Raw genomic sequence first — 18,262 nt, forward strand, 5'->3', positions numbered from 1 at the left:
ATTCTAAACCGACTTACAACTTTTGTCAAAAGTCGAATTAATACTATCCAACTTCTGGTCCTCCGCCAACAATATCAGGCTCTTCATCCCCTTGAAAATGATTCCTCAATTTAGGCCAAAGAAAAGGGGGGAATGAAAGGAATAGGATGTCTCAGCAGACCCCAACCCCCTTGTTGGAGAGACCAGTACCAAACGCCCCGTGTAGATAAGATAAGCAGAGCAGCAGGGCTCGGCTCGGGCATATAGAATGTGAGGAATGTGAGCAGGCTGCGAAAGATGACAGGATGTACGTGCAAGATGTGCTCTGCCTGCTTGCTCAATGTTGATAACGAAAATATGCGTGCAACTGCTGACCTTTTACTCTATAGGCTAAGAAGTACACGTACCCTTAAATGGATAGGCTGAAAATGTATATGGTGTTACAAAATCATTGGCTATGTGCTGCGCGGGCTTTTGCTGTAACGGCAGGTAGTGGTCTATATAAGATCTCCCCTAAAGAGGCTCAGGGTCGTGTTTTCCTAACCGGTCCTGCGTGTCCGTGTGGGAGCTCGACCCTGGCTAGCCAGCCCAATAAACTCTGCTTTGTTGATTGCATTCACGCGTGGCTTTCTGTCTCTCGGGGATCCTAACAAAATTAAATGGGTAACTTTTAAATATTTGTTCTTTCCTACAGAAGGACTCTGTTTTAATATCATGTACACTTTGTTTCAGGGACAAAATGTGAAGACTAATGAAACAGAGTGAATGCTAAAAATGAAGATTCCCCAAGATCTTTTATACTGTAGTCCTATATTGTTGCAGGAGTTTGCGAGCTGAGATATGAGACTCTGAGGCAATTAGCAGGAAGCAACGTTTTATTGTGCCAGCACAGACTCAGCAGACTCATGTCCAAAAGCTGAGCCCCGAGAACAAAGGGGTCTCACCTTATATACCCTTGTAAGCAGGTTACAGAAGCAAAAAGCAGGGTCTAATCCATATATTGTCGTATTTAATTTTATTGGCTACTTATCCTAGTGCTGTGTGACTTGCCCCTCCCTGGTGCTACGTGACCTTCCTCGTGTTCAGATTTCTTAGGTTTTCTCTCTCTGCTATGCCATCCCTACCTCCCTGCCACTTTCTCAGGACTCAGGCCTCGTCTGTTTTCTTCTGATCCTCCTCTCTGCTGCAGTACAGGCAAAAAAGAAAATATATTTCATTTCAGTATCAGGTCACTTTTGTGAAGATGACATCACTTATTTCATAAATTACCTCTTAAAGTCTTGCTAGTATGGATATTAAGGTATTTAATAGTATTACTCTTTCAATTCTATTACATTTTCCTTTTTTAAAGGTAGTTCTAAGATGCATGAAATTACAGTCCATCTTCCATTTGTAAAAATATTCTACAATATCAGTCTTACACACTTTATGAATGTGTGAAGTGCAGAGTTGAGACTATCATGTTTAGAGGACATCATTGCTTAGTTAACAATGTGTTTTTCTCTTACTTTCTTCAGCTAGCCCCTTCCCCAACTCTAAGATGTGTACCATTGACATAAAGGAAGCTATTACTTTGGTGCTTCATAATATTAATTTATTCAACAGAAAAGGCTGCAGATGATGAAATGACATGAGCACAATGACTCATTATAGTATTGCTTGCATTTGCAACAGAAGGAAACACCAAAATATCCATCAACAGGTAATCATGATACATGCACACAATGATATAGTTTCATCTATATAAAAGAATAAGAGAATGGACCCATGTGGAACATTCTCCAAGATACACTTTTAAATGAAAACAGCATGGTACATACCTGAAAAGGGTGCTCTACCTTTCATGCAAGAAACAGAAAAATTAATATATATTTTATTGGCATAAAGAAATACTGGGAGGAGCTGGAGGCTTGGCTCAAGTGGTATTGTGCTTAGCAAGTGAGAATCCCTGAATTCAACCCCAGTACTATCCAAGAAATGAAAAGAAAAGAAACTCTGGGCGGAGTCAGGTACTGATGGCTCACACATGTAATCTTAGCTACTTGGGAGCCTGAGATCAGCAGGATTGCGTTTTGACACCAGCCTAGTCAAATAGTTTGAGACCCCATTTCCATCAGAGCAAAACGGTCTGGAGGTGTGGCTCAAATGGTGAAGTGCCTGGTTTTCAAGTGTGAAGCCCTGAGGTCAAACTTCGGTCCCACCCTCCACCGGAAAAAAAAAAAAAAAACCACCAGAAATGCTGGGCTGGGCTGAGGGTGTAGCTCAGTACTAGTGTTCTTACCTATCATGTAAGAGGCCCTGAGTTTGATCGCTAGCTCCTGGGGGGGAAATACTGAAGAGATAATCTAAGAGATTTCCCTAACAGGGTGGACAAAGACAGTGATGGGAGGATGACTTCTTAATTACGTATATTTCTATTTTAACCACATTAATGCAATATATAGATAAATACTTAAATTAAGTCAAAAATTAATTTACACACAAAGGTGAAAAGGTGAATTTTGTTGCTTTTCTTTTTTTTTAAAGACAATTTTTTTTTTTTTTTTTTGGTGGGACAGGGATGTGAACTCAGGATAAGTACAAGCATGCTAGGCACTACCACTTAAGCCATACGCCTAGTCCAAAAGGTGAATTTTTGGGCTGGGGATGTAGTTTAGTAGTGGAGTGCTTGCCAAGTATACACAAGACCCTGGGTTTGATCTCCAGTCCCCCCACCTCATTACAAAAAAAGGAAAAGATGAATGTTTTCCTTTCTCAATTCTTCTCTGACTTGTTATCCTTCAAGGACCAGATCACATAGTGCTTCCTCTATATTGTCCCAAATCACTCATAACATTAGTGCATCAATTCCCAGAGCTGAGCACTATCTCCCTCAGGAGGACCTCAAAATATATTTAATTTTTAATTGGAAGTTCAATCCTTACAAAGTAAAAGTTACTGTCCCTTGCACTACAACTACTACTACCACCACCACAAAAAAACAACAAAAGCATGATGATTGCCAAGCCTTTGTGAATTCTAGAGGCTATTTCTCTACTCTAGCACATGCAATGAGTAACTTGTTGTGAGGTTAATCTTGATTGTCAACTTGATTGGATTGAGAAGTACCTAGGAGATTAGTAAAGCATACCTGAGTGTGTCCGTGAGGATATTTCCAAAGAGGATTAACTAAGGGACCAAGACCCACACTGAATGTGCTGAATGTGGACAGCACCATCCTATAGGCTGGGTGCTGGGATGGAATAAAAGTGTGTGGGGTGGGAAGAAAGCCTCTCTCTCTCTCTCTCTCTCTCTCTCTCTCTCTCTCTCTCTCTCTCTCTCTCTCTCTCCTTCCTGGCTGCCAAAAGAACTACTCTATTCCACCACGTCCTCCCTACCATTATGGATTGAAACCTTTGAAACTGTGAGCCAAAATAATGTTACTCCTTTTAAGTGTTTTCCTAGGATTTTAGTCACAGCATGGAGAAAGTCAGACAGATTCTACTCGATTGTGTGACCTTTCTCTAGACGTCTCTTTCTCCCAGGAAGAGGTATTGCGTTCACTTTTGTAATCTGAATCTGTGCTACTTTTAAACTTTGAATTTTTGCTTTCAGTCTTTGGTTCACCAGTACCATGTTTCTCTGGACGTCCTTGTAGCCTTGGACTAGCCTCTGTGTTCCTTGGTTCACCATTACCACAGCTGTTGCTCGAGTCTTTTCGCGTTCTGTCCACTCCTCTGCTATACTGGCTGTGTCTAATAGCCTTCCTCCCTCTTCTATTATCCTCATTTGAGTTACCTTCACCAACCTGATGAGAACGAGACCAAACTCCATTGGTGCAATGTTTCTCAACAGGTGTAGACAAATGCGAAGTGTTCTGTGTTTCAGAATGTGGTTTTCCTTCTTTTTCCAGGTTTGGCGGTAAAGTGTGATGATATACATCTTTAGAAACATCATGTTTAACTCTGTGATCAGTCTTTGAACAATCATCCAAATGGGGAGATCTGGAGGTGAGATCTTTTGTTCTAATTGCATCCGATGTCCTTGCGACTTTATGATTATTTAGAAAATGTGGAAACTCAGACAATCTATCAAGAAATAGAAATTAACAACAAAAAGTGAAGTTATTACAGCTGAATGCCATATTTCATGCTTATAATCCCAGCACTTGGTAGGCCAGGGTGGGAGGATCACGAGTATGGAGGTGTATATATATGTACACATACCATCTCAAAATAGGGAACTTTGGCATAAAGATTGTTTAGACCTAGGGCCTGTAAGAAAAATTATCTTTTCTATCAAAGTATTTGTGATACTCTTAGATTAAAAATTCCTCAGTGTGCCATTTTAGGTGACTTGCATGTTTAAAGGGTCCTTGCTTCTTCTTCTGGATTCCTGTACAACTCCATTGCCCACCAAACTGCATGCCCTAACCCATCCCCCAAGCCTTTTAGCCAATCGGGAAAGATGTGAACCTTTGACCTGGACAAATCCCAGGTGAGGGGCAGGTACAATTGCATCAGGGATATAAGGAAGAGCCACTGTCAGCCATTTTGTGCTTGCGTGTTGCTTAGCGTGAGTGAGCACATGCTTGCACCCTCTTGATCAAGACAAAATTGCCTTGCCAAGATTTTCTGTCTCTTGTGTGTCTGTCTTCCGCACCAGAGGGTTATCAATTCCAACAGGCCTGAGGATAAGGCTTAGTGGTAGAGCACTTTTCTACCTCCAACACTGAAAACAAAAATATTATTTTGAGCTACAGGTCACCCAGGATCGACAGATGTAAGAAGAGTTCTCTGTTCTTCCTTATCTGCCTAAAAGCAGAGCATACATTTCCCTTTGAGGAAAGTCCTCTCCCATTTCTCATACTAGGGAGCCAAGAGCAACTCTTACCATCCAGGATGGATAGCCAATATTAATCAATGTGTGAGTTTGGGCTTGTATAACAGAATACTGTAACAATAATATGGCTTAAACATTTATTTCTTATAGTTGTGGAGTCTGGGAAGTCTAAGATCAATCTACCAATAGATTAGTGTGGCTTGCTAAATCCTCATATGCCAGAGAGAAAGATCTTGTGTCTCTTCCTCTTTTATAAGGACATTAATCTCATTGTGAAGGCTTCCTCCTCCTCATCTAATCTAACCCTAATCTTTGAATACATAAAAAAATTATTTTAGGGACTGGCGGAGTGGCTCAAGTGGTGGAGCATCTTCCTAGATATTGTGAGACCCTCAGTTCAAACCCCAGTACTACCAAAAAAAAAAGCACTTTAGTTCTTGTCCTTAAAAAATATAAAGAGTGTACAGGATTTGGAAATAAAATTGTACTCTCCTATGCTTTTTCTTTTGTCTGGTCATCCAGAAATATGCTATCAGGTATGATTGTTGTTGCTTGTCTTGATATGAGGATATCATTTTAATTCATGAATTTACCATAGTCTACTTTCCCTTCCACGTAAATTCAAGACCTCCTTTCCACATATTGCTATGGCACATATGTGAGACCTGGCCACCATACTGATATTATATACCACAGTCTTTTTTTTTATTATTTATAGGGGAGAGTGTGAACGCATGTTGTCTTTTGACTGACATCATCCATTGTACAGTTCACTGTCTTCTGATTGCTGTATCTCATGTACTATTAAGAGAAAAACATTTTGACTGAATTTTTTCTTTCTATCTGTCTCATGACTGGGTCCTGATGCACTTTACCACTGACTGTCTTCCCCGTCTGTAATCTGGATCTGAGGTGTGATAATGAGCTATTATGACTTGGATACTTTGCTTCCAGACTCTAAGGAACAGAACAAAGAGGTAAGTATTTTTAAAAATCATGAATTCATGTTGACATTTGTAGGCCACATATAAGAGCATAGGATTTTTTTTTCCTCTTTTGATATTCTTTGAGTCTTTCACTAAAGATCTTGGTTCCTAAAAAATCAACATACTTCTTTTTCCTCAATATACATACAAAATAGTTTCAAGCTTACAATATCAATACTAACTGTAAAAGTATTACATGGAGTATAAGGTTTCTATGTAGTTCTTTTTGTCTTTAGATTATATCTAGTTAATGATGTATAATCAGAGCACTCTGTTCAAATGTCACTTGAAAACATTATTTTCTCTGGGTGGGTCTATTTCTGTCTAAACTTTTCAATTTAGTTTCCATTTTAGCATTTTTCTTTCTGATTTTATTCAATTTTTGAATATATAAACCAGTGATATCGTTCAAATGTTAGGAAGTGGGGTGTGGGGAGCTCAGTGGTAGAATGTTGGAAGCCCTGGATTCTAATCACCACCTAGCAACAAACAACTTCTGTAGTCCCTTCACATTGTCATCATTTAAAGGTAAATTCCAAGCTCTTTTGATATTTGCTTGTAATATATGGCCTTTCACAATCTGATCCCTGCCTCCCTCTCCAGCCTCCTCACCCATTTTATTTTTGGTGCTGAGGTTTGAGCCTAGGCCTTTCTGGGTACCTAGCATGTGTTGTAACCCTGCACTACTTGGGAGCCCCTCACTTCCTACCCCAGCAACAATGGCTGCTTTGTGGTTGCTGTGTAAACCCTCTATCCCTTCCTAGCTGGCTCCTTTACTTGGAATAATTATCCATCTAAGTTCTCTTCCAAAGCAAAGTTGAGCAGGAAGGATCTAGGAAGTCAGTGCTCTCCCAGAATATAGTCTCCAAAATAAGGGCCTTTTCAGACACGTAAAAGTAGTAGAGGGGGCTGGAGGCATGGCTCAAGTGGTAGAGTGCCTGCCTAACAAGCGCCGGTTCCTGAGTTAACCCCCCAGGACTCACTCCCCCCAAGAAGAAAAAAAAAATATGTAGTACAGTTAAGCATGATGAGGCACGCCTGCACCCACCTAGGAGGCTCAGGCAAAATGTTTGAGGCCTGTTTTGTTTTGTTTCGTTTCTTAAAAAAAAGGTAGTTAAGTTGATATGACAATTATTTTGACTAAAATGGACAAGCATGAGGAAGAGAGTAGGGATCAAGATTGGGAGACTGGTGCCAGTGGGCACACACCTGTAATTCTACTTGGGAGGCAGACAAGAGAAGGAGAATCGCGGTTCGAGGCCAGTCCAGGACAATAGAGAGACCCTATCTCAAGAAAACATAAGACAGACTGGCGGAGTAGCTCACATGGGTAGAGCACCTGTCTAGCAAGTGTGAGGCCTTGTGTACAAACCTCAGTACGTAAACATAAACAGTAAGTAAATAAATAATTGGGAGACTGACATATAGCCCGGGAGAGGTGGCTTTGTTTAGAGGCTAGCTCTACCAGCACTCCTGCTCCCTGCAAGTTTTCTTCTAAAAACTCTCTCACCCCACTAACTTAATATGGCCTCCAAGCTCCCGACACCCTGTTCTAAATCATCTGCCTATCACCCAGGAAAGCATCTAAGGGCAGGGAACAAGTTTATTCACCTTTTTTTTTGCGGTAATGGGGTTTGAAACTCAGGGCCTACACCTGGAGTCGCTCCGCTAGCCCTTTTTTTTATGATGGATTTTTTTCGAGATAGGGTCTTGTGAACTATTTGCCCAGGCTGGCTTGGAACCGCGGTCCTCCTGATCTCTACCTCCTGAATAGCTAGGATTACAGGCGTGAACCACCGGGGCCCAAGTTTATTCAACTTTACTGAGCCAGCGTCCCAGCTCTAGGGCTGGAACGTACTTGACACCCAGTGGAATCTCTAGAATAAAGGACTAATATGACCACGTCTTCTGAGAACTCACTTTTTCTTTTCGTTAAAGAACTTTCCTCAGGCCCCGCCCACACCTCCTCCAGCTTCCGCCCCTTCCGTAAAAAGTCCCGCCCCATCACGGCCCCCCGGACCTTACGCCCCGCCCCTCCCCGCCCCGTTCGCTAAGACCTCGCTGAAGAGTACCAGTGTTTGGCGCCAACCGTGTTTTCTTTTTCCTCCCTTCCAAAGGCGGGAACTAGTTGTGTGCGCCGGGACGTGCTTTACGTCTGATCTGATTGGTTGTGAACACTCAGTCCCGCCTCCGCGTCCTGACTGCGGGCTGGTATTGGTGGAGAAACCCAGCAAGACCTCGGTGTCTAGAAAGGAACCCGGGTTGTCTTGGGCCGGAGAGGGCGGGTAAGTTGCTGTAGGGACCCGCTTGGCTCGGGGCTCCAAGTGAAGAGGCTGCATGGTGCGGTAGTGTCCTCAGCGGAGGCCGGCGGCGCCCAGGAAGCCAGAGAGTCGGGAGGAGCCCACCTGGAACGGGCCATATCGTGGGGAAAGGGCCGCGCCTGACGTCCGGGGACCGCAGGTATCCACGTTCCCCTTGCCCTCGGCTGCAGCTTGTGGACTCTCACTGCTGGCCATTCGGGGGCCCTTGGGGATCCCTCGAGAGGGTCTGATAGGGGGCTGGGGGCTAACGCATGAAGAAATTGCCCTTTCGTCCAGTTGTCCCACCCCTCCCCCAATTTTACCTTGGTTCCTACTCCCGAAAGCACTCGGGTGGGATTCTAGGGAGAACTGGTTTTCCTTGACGTCAGCTGGTCACTGATGTTGGCTGTTGCGCCGAGAGACATTGTTTATCTTGGTCTCTGCAGCACCCGGAACCACCCCCGACACTCAGGATTTGTGCTGCAGGAGCCGGCTGACGTTGACTCTGACTTTCCGACCCTCTCCTGGGCTCTCCTCTCCTCCCCTGTTCTCCACAGCTCTAAAACTCTTGCCTCTCGTCCATGCCCTCCCGCATTTCCCTCGGCTCCTCTTTGGAGGGGAACCGAGGTCATCAGCGCAAGAATTCTCTTACCCGACCTCCATACCCCAGATTATTTTCTCCTAGCATTCCCTGCTATTTTACAAGATATTGTCCCCTGTTAAAAAAAAAAAATCTTTGTTCTCTAATGAATATTCTTGATTTTGGTCTTCTGGCTTTAGAGACAGGCCTGGCGTTCAATCCCAGCTCTTCCACGTATCAGCTGTTGGCCCTGTACAAATTTCTTAATCGACAGTGGCAGTGTCCTCATCTGTAAAATGGGATTAAGTATAATATGGGCCTCATCGGAATTTAAGGAGGACTTAAAGCGAGCTAATGTATTTAGAGCAGCTAGGTTAGTACGTGGCACAGTAAATGTGCAGTGTGTGACAGCATTTGTTACTTGTCCCTCACATCTTCAGCGCCTAGAAATACACACCCTCCTCCTTTAGCTTTTTCCTTTTTCTCTAGAAATGCTTGCTTGTCTCAATTTTTTAAAAAAGAAAACTCCTTCAGACTGCCTTTATGACATTGACTGCCTTTTAAGACATTGTCCTATTAAAAAAGACTAGATGATCCTTCTCTCATCTTCTTTGCTTTCATATCTGAATTAATTGAAATTATTCTTCAAGAGATTAAGTATGGATAAGTGAGCTTTTGGTGCTGAAGACCGAGCACACGCTCCACCACTGACCAACATCCTCAGCACAGCAACTGTGTTTTAATCATTATGGTTCTCAGCTTTTATGATTTTGCCTCTGTACTTTTCACAGATGCACCACTCCTGTCACTAGTAACTCTCATTATATATGAGATCCTCAAATGGGGGAAGGAGAGAGCAAGTGTAAAACCATCCCTCTTCCCAAAATATTTTGATATTGAAGATGCTTCTTCCTCTTCTCCCTCCCTTTCTTTCCAGGAGAATCACTGGCCATTGTGATTTTAAGAGTATAATCTCAACTATCACCAAGATACTGCTGGACCCAACCATACATACAATGTTTACTCTTGTGCAACATACTATTTCTAACTCTTGTTAGATAACCTGAGTCTGAATGCTATACAGATGATAATTGTCTTCTTTATTTCTCTATTCCCATTAAAAACACAACTTCCACCTTGTTATCAAATTAGAAACTTCAGAGTCCTCTTTAACGTATTGGGAATTTCAGCTGGGTGCTGTGGCTCATGCCTACTTGAGGAGTAGAGATCAAGAGGATTGTGGTTTGAAGCTGGCTCTATCAAAAAGTTTAAGACACCCATCTCAACCAGTAAAGAGCTGGGGGTGGTGGGTCTGTCATTCCAGCTACAGGGAAGGGGTAAATAGGAGAACTGAAGTCCAGGCAGGTCAGGGCACAACTTAAGACCCTATTTGAAAAATAACTAAAGCAATAAAGGCTGGGGGTGTGGTGCAAGTGGTTGAGCGCCAGCCTAGCAAGCACAAGGCCTTGAGTTCAAACCTCAGTACCACCAAAAAGGAGGGGGAGGAATTTCATTCATTCAACAAATACTATTTTATTACCAACCTGCCAGACCTTGTGCTGAAAGGAGCTGACAGTACAGTGTTGTATAGTACAGAGATGGTCTTTGTTCTCATGAAGCTTACTGTTTAGTGGGGAAATGGACATATTTTTAGGAATCCCACAAAAATGTAATCTTGAACTGTAGGAAGTTATGTGGGGATGGACATACTAATATAAGAATATATAACTGAGAGTTTGACCTAGTGAGGAGGAGCGTGGACAAGGGAGACTCATCATTATTTAAGCCAAAATGTCAAGAGTTGAGTAAAGGTAGACTGTTAAGCAGAGAGTACCCTCCGCAGACCCCTTGGGTGGGAGGGAGCCAACACCGTGTTCAAGGAGCTAAAAGAAAGCCAGTATGACCAGAGCATAGACTGCTGGGGAATCAAGAAGAATCATGCAGAGTAATACTGGTTGGTTAGGTGGAATCATGCATGATTTTATAAGCAGAATTGTGGCAGAATGTGAGCTTTATCTTGCAATCAGTAAGAAGCACTGAAAGGTGTTAAGCAGAGGGGAGGAACATGATCCGATTTGCATTTTGAAAAGACGACTCAGGCTGTGATGTGAAGAACAATATGAATTAGGAAGAGTGGACATATACTTTCTATTAAATCTTATTGATTCTACCACAGAAATCTCAGATCTGTTCTTGTCTTTATTTTCTCTACTAATAGCTTAAACTGACCACTTATTTTGTCCTGCGTATTTTGATAGCCTTTCCATCTCCCTTGCCACTAATGCTTTCCATACTCTTGGTAGATTAAATTTCTGAAATACAATTTGATTGCAGTATTCCGTGCTTAAAAATGTAATTAGTTACCCCAATGCCGTTTTTTTTTGGGAGGGGGTGGGGGGTAGAACTAGGTTTGAACTCAGGACTTTACACTTAGAAAACAGGTGTTCTACCATTTGAACCACACTTCCAGTCCATTTTGCTCTGGTTATTTTGGAGCTGGGAAACTATTTGCCAGTCTGGCCTCAAACTGTGATCCTCCTGATCTCAGCCTCCCAAGTAGCTAGGATTTCAGGTGGGAGCCACCAGCTCCCCAGCTCCCAATCCCTCTTAATCATGCAGTATGTTCCCCAGCTTTATAAAACCTCACATTTTAGTCTTGCCTTCAACCTTCTAATCTGTGCGTATGTACAGTGGACTTCATTATGAACTCATAACTACGCATGGTGGGGAAAAGATCTGGGGAGATGGTGTCAGGAAGTGTGTTTGCAAACAGGAGCCCAGTTTAATTGGATGTTGGGAGTTTGGAAACATTGAAGTAGTGAGTCTTGAGTAGGGCTAGAAAGGTAGGCACCAGTGTAAATCAAGGAAGGAGTTTGAACTTTATTTAATAGATACTGGAAAGTAATAGATTTTGAGAAAGACATGAGCAGAATTACTGTAGAAGAATTAATCTGGTAGTTTTGTGTGGCATGTGTTTGGAGTAGGAAATTAGGTAGGTATTATGGGGTCTGAAACATTGAAATGGCAAGAATGGGGATAAATGGAGGGAATATTGCATCAGTAGGCTATTGGGAAATTTAGTACTACAAGAAGTATAGTTGTAAGAATGTGAGCAGATATTGATGGAAAGAAGATGGCTCTTTGTTTTGGACTTGATGGGTTGTATTTATAAAAATGTATTATCTCTAGGATCTTATTGCTGATGTTATTGAAATTGTAATGGCCATAGCTCTCTGAAATCCTTTAGGTGTGAGTTTTTCATGGAAAATGAAACAAAGTAGGCTTTGAGTGAGGCCAATGAGTGATCCTTTTAAGAATAAACAGTGAGCTTCAGTTAATGAACTTAGAAATATATTTTACCTGCTTTAGTCTTTTGGGCTGATTTCTTTATTTTTAGTAAGCATTTATGCTTACTAAGTATTGGGAATACAGAGATTTATAAAACTTCAGGTAGTTCTTGGTCTGTGTTATCCAGTATAATACCTTCTGGCCACATGTGGCTATTAAATTCTTAAGTTAATTAAATAAAAACAGTTTCCACCAAGTGGCTCCAAAAGATGCCCATATCCTAATCCCTGGTGCCTGTGAATGTTACCTTATATGGAGAAAAATGCTTTGCAGATGTGATTCAGGATTTGGAAGTGGGGAGAGAGAGAGTATCATGTATTATTCAGGTGGCCCCAGTGTGTTTAGGCTTATAAGGGGATACAGAAGGACAGGAGTTGGGAAAGTCCATGTGATGACAAGTAGAGAGGTAGAGACTGAGAGTGCTCAGATGTCGCTTTGGCAGCAGAGGTTGGAGAGGAAAGAAGATGGTAGGCTGTTGATTTTGAAGGTAGAGGAAGGATCCACCAGCCAAGGAATGTAGGCAGCTTTTAGAAGCTGGAAAATGTGAAGAACAGATTCTAATCTCTCTCACAACCTCAAAAAGAATGCAACCTTGCTGGCATCTTGATTTTAGTTCAGTGAGTCTTCATACTTACAGAACTATAAGATAAAGTTGTGTTGTTTAAGGCACTAAGTTTGCAGTAATTTGTTAGAGCATTAGGAAACTAATACACGCAGCCTCACTGTGCATATTTCTTGTGTTAGTAGCTATAAGCAGTGCTTTTAGCTACCCTGTTTGAAAGCACAGATAATAAAACATTCTTATTTGTCATAGAAAATTCTATTAGCACTGGTCTAAAATAGTAGTACACCAAGCATGAGAAATACAGTCTCAAGCCTAACCCTAGACTTAATAATTTGGAAACTTTGAGGATAGAGCCTATATAAGTCTAGCATTTTAATTCTCTGGGTGTTTCTGATGTTTCCTGTAGCCTAAGAACATAGTTAAGAAAGGAAGTTTTTGCAATAGAGGTTGCTGAATGCAGTAATAACATTGTTCAATGTGTCAATAAAATAAGGGAATGAGGATTGACTTTGTATATAGAAAAGACTCTTGTATGGTTGTTGGGTTTGAGAACTGGATGAACATTCCAAGAGGAAACGGAATGATAAAATCAAGGTATTATGGAATTAAGGGCTGGGGATGTAGCTCCATGGTGGAGTGTTTGCCTCACATGTGCAAGGTCTTGGTTCTATCCCCAATGATATATATATTAGAGTTAAAGTATATAGACTATTTTAGGAACTACAGGTATAGATGTTTCTGCTCTAATATGAGCTAGCTAGCTAGATAATTTGGTGCTGGAGATTAAACTCAGGGCCTTGTGCATTACACACACACACACACACACACACACACACAGAGACTTTTTTTTTTTTGAGAGAGGGTTTCATTGTGTAGTCCAGGCTGTCCTTGAACTCATGATCTTTCTGCCTCAGTCTCCCGAGTACTGAGATTACAGGCATTCACTACTATGCCTGGCTCTGATACAGAAATTCTTTTTTTTTTTTTTTTTTTTACAAACTAATTTTATTTAATTTTAATTTTTTTTTCATTTTTCTTTTATTATTCATATGTGCATACAAGGCTTGGTTCATTTCTCCCCCATGCCCCCACCCCCTCCCTTACCACCCACTCCGCCCCCTCCCTCTCCCCCCCCTCAATACCCAGCAGAAACTATTTTGCCCTTATTTCTAATTTTGTTGGAGAGAGAGTATAAGCAATAATAGGAAGGAACAAGGGGTTTTGCTGGTTGAGATAAGGATAGCTATACAGGGCATTGACTCACATTGATTTCCTGTGCGTGTGTGTTACCTTCTAGGTTAAGTCTTTTTGATCTAACCTTTTCTCTAGTACCTGGTCCCCTTTTCCTATTGGCCTCAGTTGCTTTAAGGTATCTGCTTTAGTTTCTCTGCATTAAGGGCAACAAATGCTAGCTAGTTTTTTAGGTGTCTTACCTATCCTCACCTCTCCCTTGTGTGCTCTCGCTTTTATCATGTGCTCATAGTCCAATCCCCTTGTTGTGTTTGCCCTTGATCTAATGTCCACATATGAGGGAGAACATACGATTTTTGGTTTTTTGAGCCAGGCTAACCTCACTCAGAATGATGTTCTCCAATTCCATCCATTTACCAGCGAATGATAACATTTCGTTCTTCTTCATGGCTGCATGAAATTCCATTGTGTATAGATAGCACATTTTCTTAATCCATTTGTCAGTGGTGGGGCATCTTGGCTGTTTCCATAACTTGGCTATTGTGAATAGTGCCGCAATAAACATGGATGTGCAGGTGCCTCTGGAGTAACAGTCTTTTGGGTATATCCCCAAGAGTGGTATTGCTGGATCAAATGGTAGATCAATGTTTAGCTTTTTAAGTAGCCTCCAAATTTTTTTCCAGAGTGGTTGTACTAGTCTACATTCCCACCAACAGTGTAAGAGGGTTCCTTTTTCCCCGCATCCTCGCCAACACCTGTTGTTGGTGGTGTTGCTGATGATGGCTATTCTAACAGGGGTGAGGTGGAATCTTAGCGTGGTTTTAATTTGCATTTCCTTTATTGCTAGAGATGGTGAGCATTTTTTCATGTGTTTTCTGGCCATTTGAATTTCTCCTTTTGAGAAAGTTCTGTTTAGTTCACGTGCCCATTTCTTTATTGATTCATTAGTTTTGGGAGAATTTAGTTTTTTAAGTTCCCTGTATATTCTGGTTATCAGTCCTTTGTCTGATGTGATACAGAAATTCTTGAAAAATCTTTAGTTTTGCAGAATCATTTGCCAAACTAGGGTTTATGAGGAAAACAGGAGTAGAATACTAAAACAAATACTGTGCCATTTTACATGCGGAACTTGAGCATGTATGGATTATGGTATGGTGGGTAGGACCTGGAACTAATCCTGTCTGAAACTGACGGATGATGATATAGGTCTTCCCTTCAAGAAGAAAGAAAAAAACAAAGATATCTTGATGGGCGGAGGAATTAGGAAGAATGAGGCTGCTAAGTTGTGGACACAGGACAAAGGGTGTAAGCATGAGAAGGAAAATGAAGCTAAAGCCCCTGCAAGACAGAAGTCTGGCTGTACTGGGATGAGAGGAAAAAAGGAGAGTGGGCATCTAGATTAAGGGTATTGTGTGTAAGACAAAATTTCTTTTCAGGGCTTGCTGCATTCAGCTGTGCTGGTATGCTTTGGATAATGCTATTAATGTGCAGATTATTATTATTTTTTTGTAGTACTAGGATTTGAGCTCAGTGCCTTCTGCTTGTCAGACAAGTACTTTGCCACTTGAGTCACATCTCCAGCCCATTTTGCTTTTAGGTTATTTTTTTTAAACTATGTTCTTGCTTTTTGCCCAGGCTGTTCTGAGACTTATTCTTCTACCTATGCCTCCCGTGTAGTTGGGTTTACAGATAAGTACTATTGTTCCTGGCTTACTTGTTGAGATGGGGGTCTCACTAACTTTTTGTCCAGGCTGACTTTGAACCACAGTCTTCCTGTTATCTGACTCCCAAATAGCTGGAATTATACTGCATAGATTATTTTTTTGGTGATGCTGGGGATTGAACCTAGAGAGCCTTCATGTGCTAGACAAGTGCTATAGCTATATCCTCAGCCCAATGGTACAAAACTAATATCCTGGAAAGAATACTGTATATATGAATATATTTTTATGCATTGTACTGCCATCCCTGTTCCTCAATAATGTATGAGCTATGTGCTGGTGGAGTGGCTCAAGTGGTAGAGCACCTGCCTAGCATGCATGAGGCCCTGAGTTCAAACCCCAATACCACCAAAGCAAGTAGATAAAAATAACAAGTTAACATATGTCTTGCTGGTAAGAGAATCAATAGATTCTGTGTAAGTAAGAGGAGCAGCATGAGGTGTTTACAAAAGTAGTGGTAGATAATTTCTGTAAATATTTTGAGTTCTTTGCAAGTTTAACTTGATTGTTTTGGTTAGGCTTTTTTTGTTGTTTAAATCTGGACGTGAAACATTAATTTTAGCTTCCATGTGGAAAGTGAAAAGACAAAAATTTTGGTAGTATGGAAACTTGAGGAGACTTGTAATAATTTGAGAAATAATCATAAATAAAACTGGAATGACTTAAGTGCAAAGGAAACATTAAATTCAAGAGACATTTAAATAAAATCACTAAGAATTTCCGGGTACTTGAAAATGAGTGTGGGGACTGGGTGTAACTCGGATAAAGCTCAAGTTTAGCATGCATGGTGCTCTGGGTTCACCAACAAAGGAGAAAAAAGGAAAGCATGAAAGTGGTGTGGGGTGAAGACAGAGTCAAAGTTAGCTTCTGGCTTGAGGGTGAATTGAGGCAAGAGAGATGGTTGTTTATATAGATGGCCCTTAACTTAAGATTTTTGGACTTCATAATGGTGCAAAAGCAGTACGCATTCAAGAAAAACAGTACTTTGAATTTTGGATTTTCTTCTTTAACTGCATGAACAACACGTGGTAGAAAGCTTCTTTCATGATGCTGGGTGGTAGCAGCGAGCCACAGCTCCCAGTCAGCCTCATGATCACAAGGGTAACAATAGATGTACGGTATTTTAAGTTAAGTTACAATATTTCGTAGGTTAGTATCTTAAATGAATTTCATCTTAGGACATTTGCAATTTACAGTGGGTGTTGGAGATGGTAAGTCTGTTGTAAGTCAGTACCTTCCACATCCAGGCATTTACCCCATTCACTTTCCTTCTTCCATAATTATACCTCATTGTATACATTATTTTCATCTTAATTTTCTCATAGTGGATTAAGTCTTTATCATGTGCTTGCTTAGAATAGCCTCCTTCCCAGTTTCTTTTTCTATACTTTGTCTTTCTAGTTCATCTCACACATTTAATTGCATTAATTTTCTCATTTTTTTTCTTTTGTCTCATTTATTTATATTGATGTTTCTGATTTAAAAGCCTTCAGGGCTCCTGGCTTCTGAAAGCTCAAGCCCAGATTCCTTGGCCTGTCATTTAGTGTCTTCTCTGAATGAAGCTGGCAATCTTACCTCCCAATCCTGTTCTACCTAAGGTCCATTCCAGCCATGTTGTTTGATTTATAGTTCTCTATGTATACCTTAATAGCTTTCCTTCATGTTTTGCTGATGACACCATCAGCAAATTCTGATTTGGAATTTCACCAGATTCTCATTTGGAATCTATACATATCCCCACAAATCCCCCTACACCTCTATAGATAATCAGGTCCTAACTATACAATGAAAGTTCCATGCACAATGTGTATACTTTCTTTGCCAACATTTGGAAGTGAATCATGTCTACAGGGGGGTATGAGGAGATTTTCTAGGGTGCTAGAGTGGTAGTTAACTGGATGTGCTCAGTTTATGGCCATATGCATGAAATGTTGTCTATAAGGGAAGCTCATTAGAGACTTAGTACCTAGGGTTTTTATTGGGGGCTAGCCACATAAGCTTTCCTTTGCCTGGCATTTACCAAAATTTTAGAATCCCAGAAGGAATGTAGATAGTTAGCATAAGCCATATTGTTTTATGAACATTTTAGGCACAGTGAGCCACATTTTATTAGTTCTCAAAATTGTGAGAACCCTCCTGAAACCCTCCCAAGTCTTCTTAGTCTCCAGCCAAATTCCTTGGTAAGCCTAGTGCTCAGGCCAGACTATGGCAATGCCTTTCTCTACAACATATCTCATTGTCTTAATTTTTATTTCCTTCATTATCACTGCAATTAACATCTTTTAGTTGTAAGAAGTGTTTTTACTTTATTAGTTATTTATTTATTTTTGTAGTACTCAGGATTGAACCCAGGGCCTCCTGCTAGGCAAGTGCTTTACCACCTGAGTCGAGCCATGCCTCCAACCCTTTCAGCCTTTTCTTTTGGTGGTTCTGAGGTTGGACCTCAGCGCCTCACTCTTGAGCTACTCTGCCAGTGCTTAATGTCTATTTTTTGCCCATTTTTCTATAAGGTCTAAGTGAGTTTTAAATTTTTTGCATGTATTTCTTGTTAATATTAATGTGTGTATGTGTTTGTTTTTAGTGGTGATGGTTCTTATTTTAGTAATTCATATTTTATGATTTTTTTTTCCCTGAAGTGCTGGGGATTGGATCTAAGGCCTTGCACATGTTTGTATATTTATAAAATTAGCATCATTTACTTGTGCATGGCTTAACCATATTAACAAGTTTTAAATTTTGTGTCCAGATTTTTAAATTGCTTTTTTAACTTG

General features: G+C 41.0%; 2 protein-coding genes across 7 annotated transcripts in view; one reads left to right on the forward strand and one right to left on the reverse strand.

Annotated features, from left to right (window-relative positions):
• Window positions 1-3,421: 3,421 nt before the first annotated feature.
• LOC141421484 (CASP8-associated protein 2-like) lies at window positions 3,422-7,791 on the reverse strand. Its single transcript, XM_074067213.1, has 2 exons — window positions 7,610-7,791; window positions 3,422-4,046 (listed from the first exon to the last, which is right to left on the reverse strand). The coding sequence occupies exons 1-2, from the start codon at window positions 7,789-7,791 to the stop codon at window positions 3,449-3,451; spliced, it is 780 nt and encodes a 259-aa protein (XP_073923314.1). The 3' UTR covers window positions 3,422-3,448.
• A 203-nt stretch (window positions 7,792-7,994) lies between these two features.
• The window catches only part of Casp8ap2 (caspase 8 associated protein 2), a 36,419-nt gene continuing 26,151 nt past the window's right edge, over window positions 7,995-18,262 (forward strand). For all 6 annotated transcript variants that reach the window (XM_074078107.1, XM_074078116.1, XM_074078131.1 and 3 more), the window contains exon 1: window positions 7,995-8,246. The gene's annotated coding sequence lies outside the window, so the exon portion shown is untranslated. The remainder of the gene's footprint in view (window positions 8,247-18,262) is intronic.

Source organism: Castor canadensis, chromosome 1, assembly GCF_047511655.1.
Source record: "Castor canadensis chromosome 1, mCasCan1.hap1v2, whole genome shotgun sequence".
Classification (NCBI taxonomy): domain Eukaryota; kingdom Metazoa; phylum Chordata; class Mammalia; order Rodentia; family Castoridae; genus Castor; species Castor canadensis.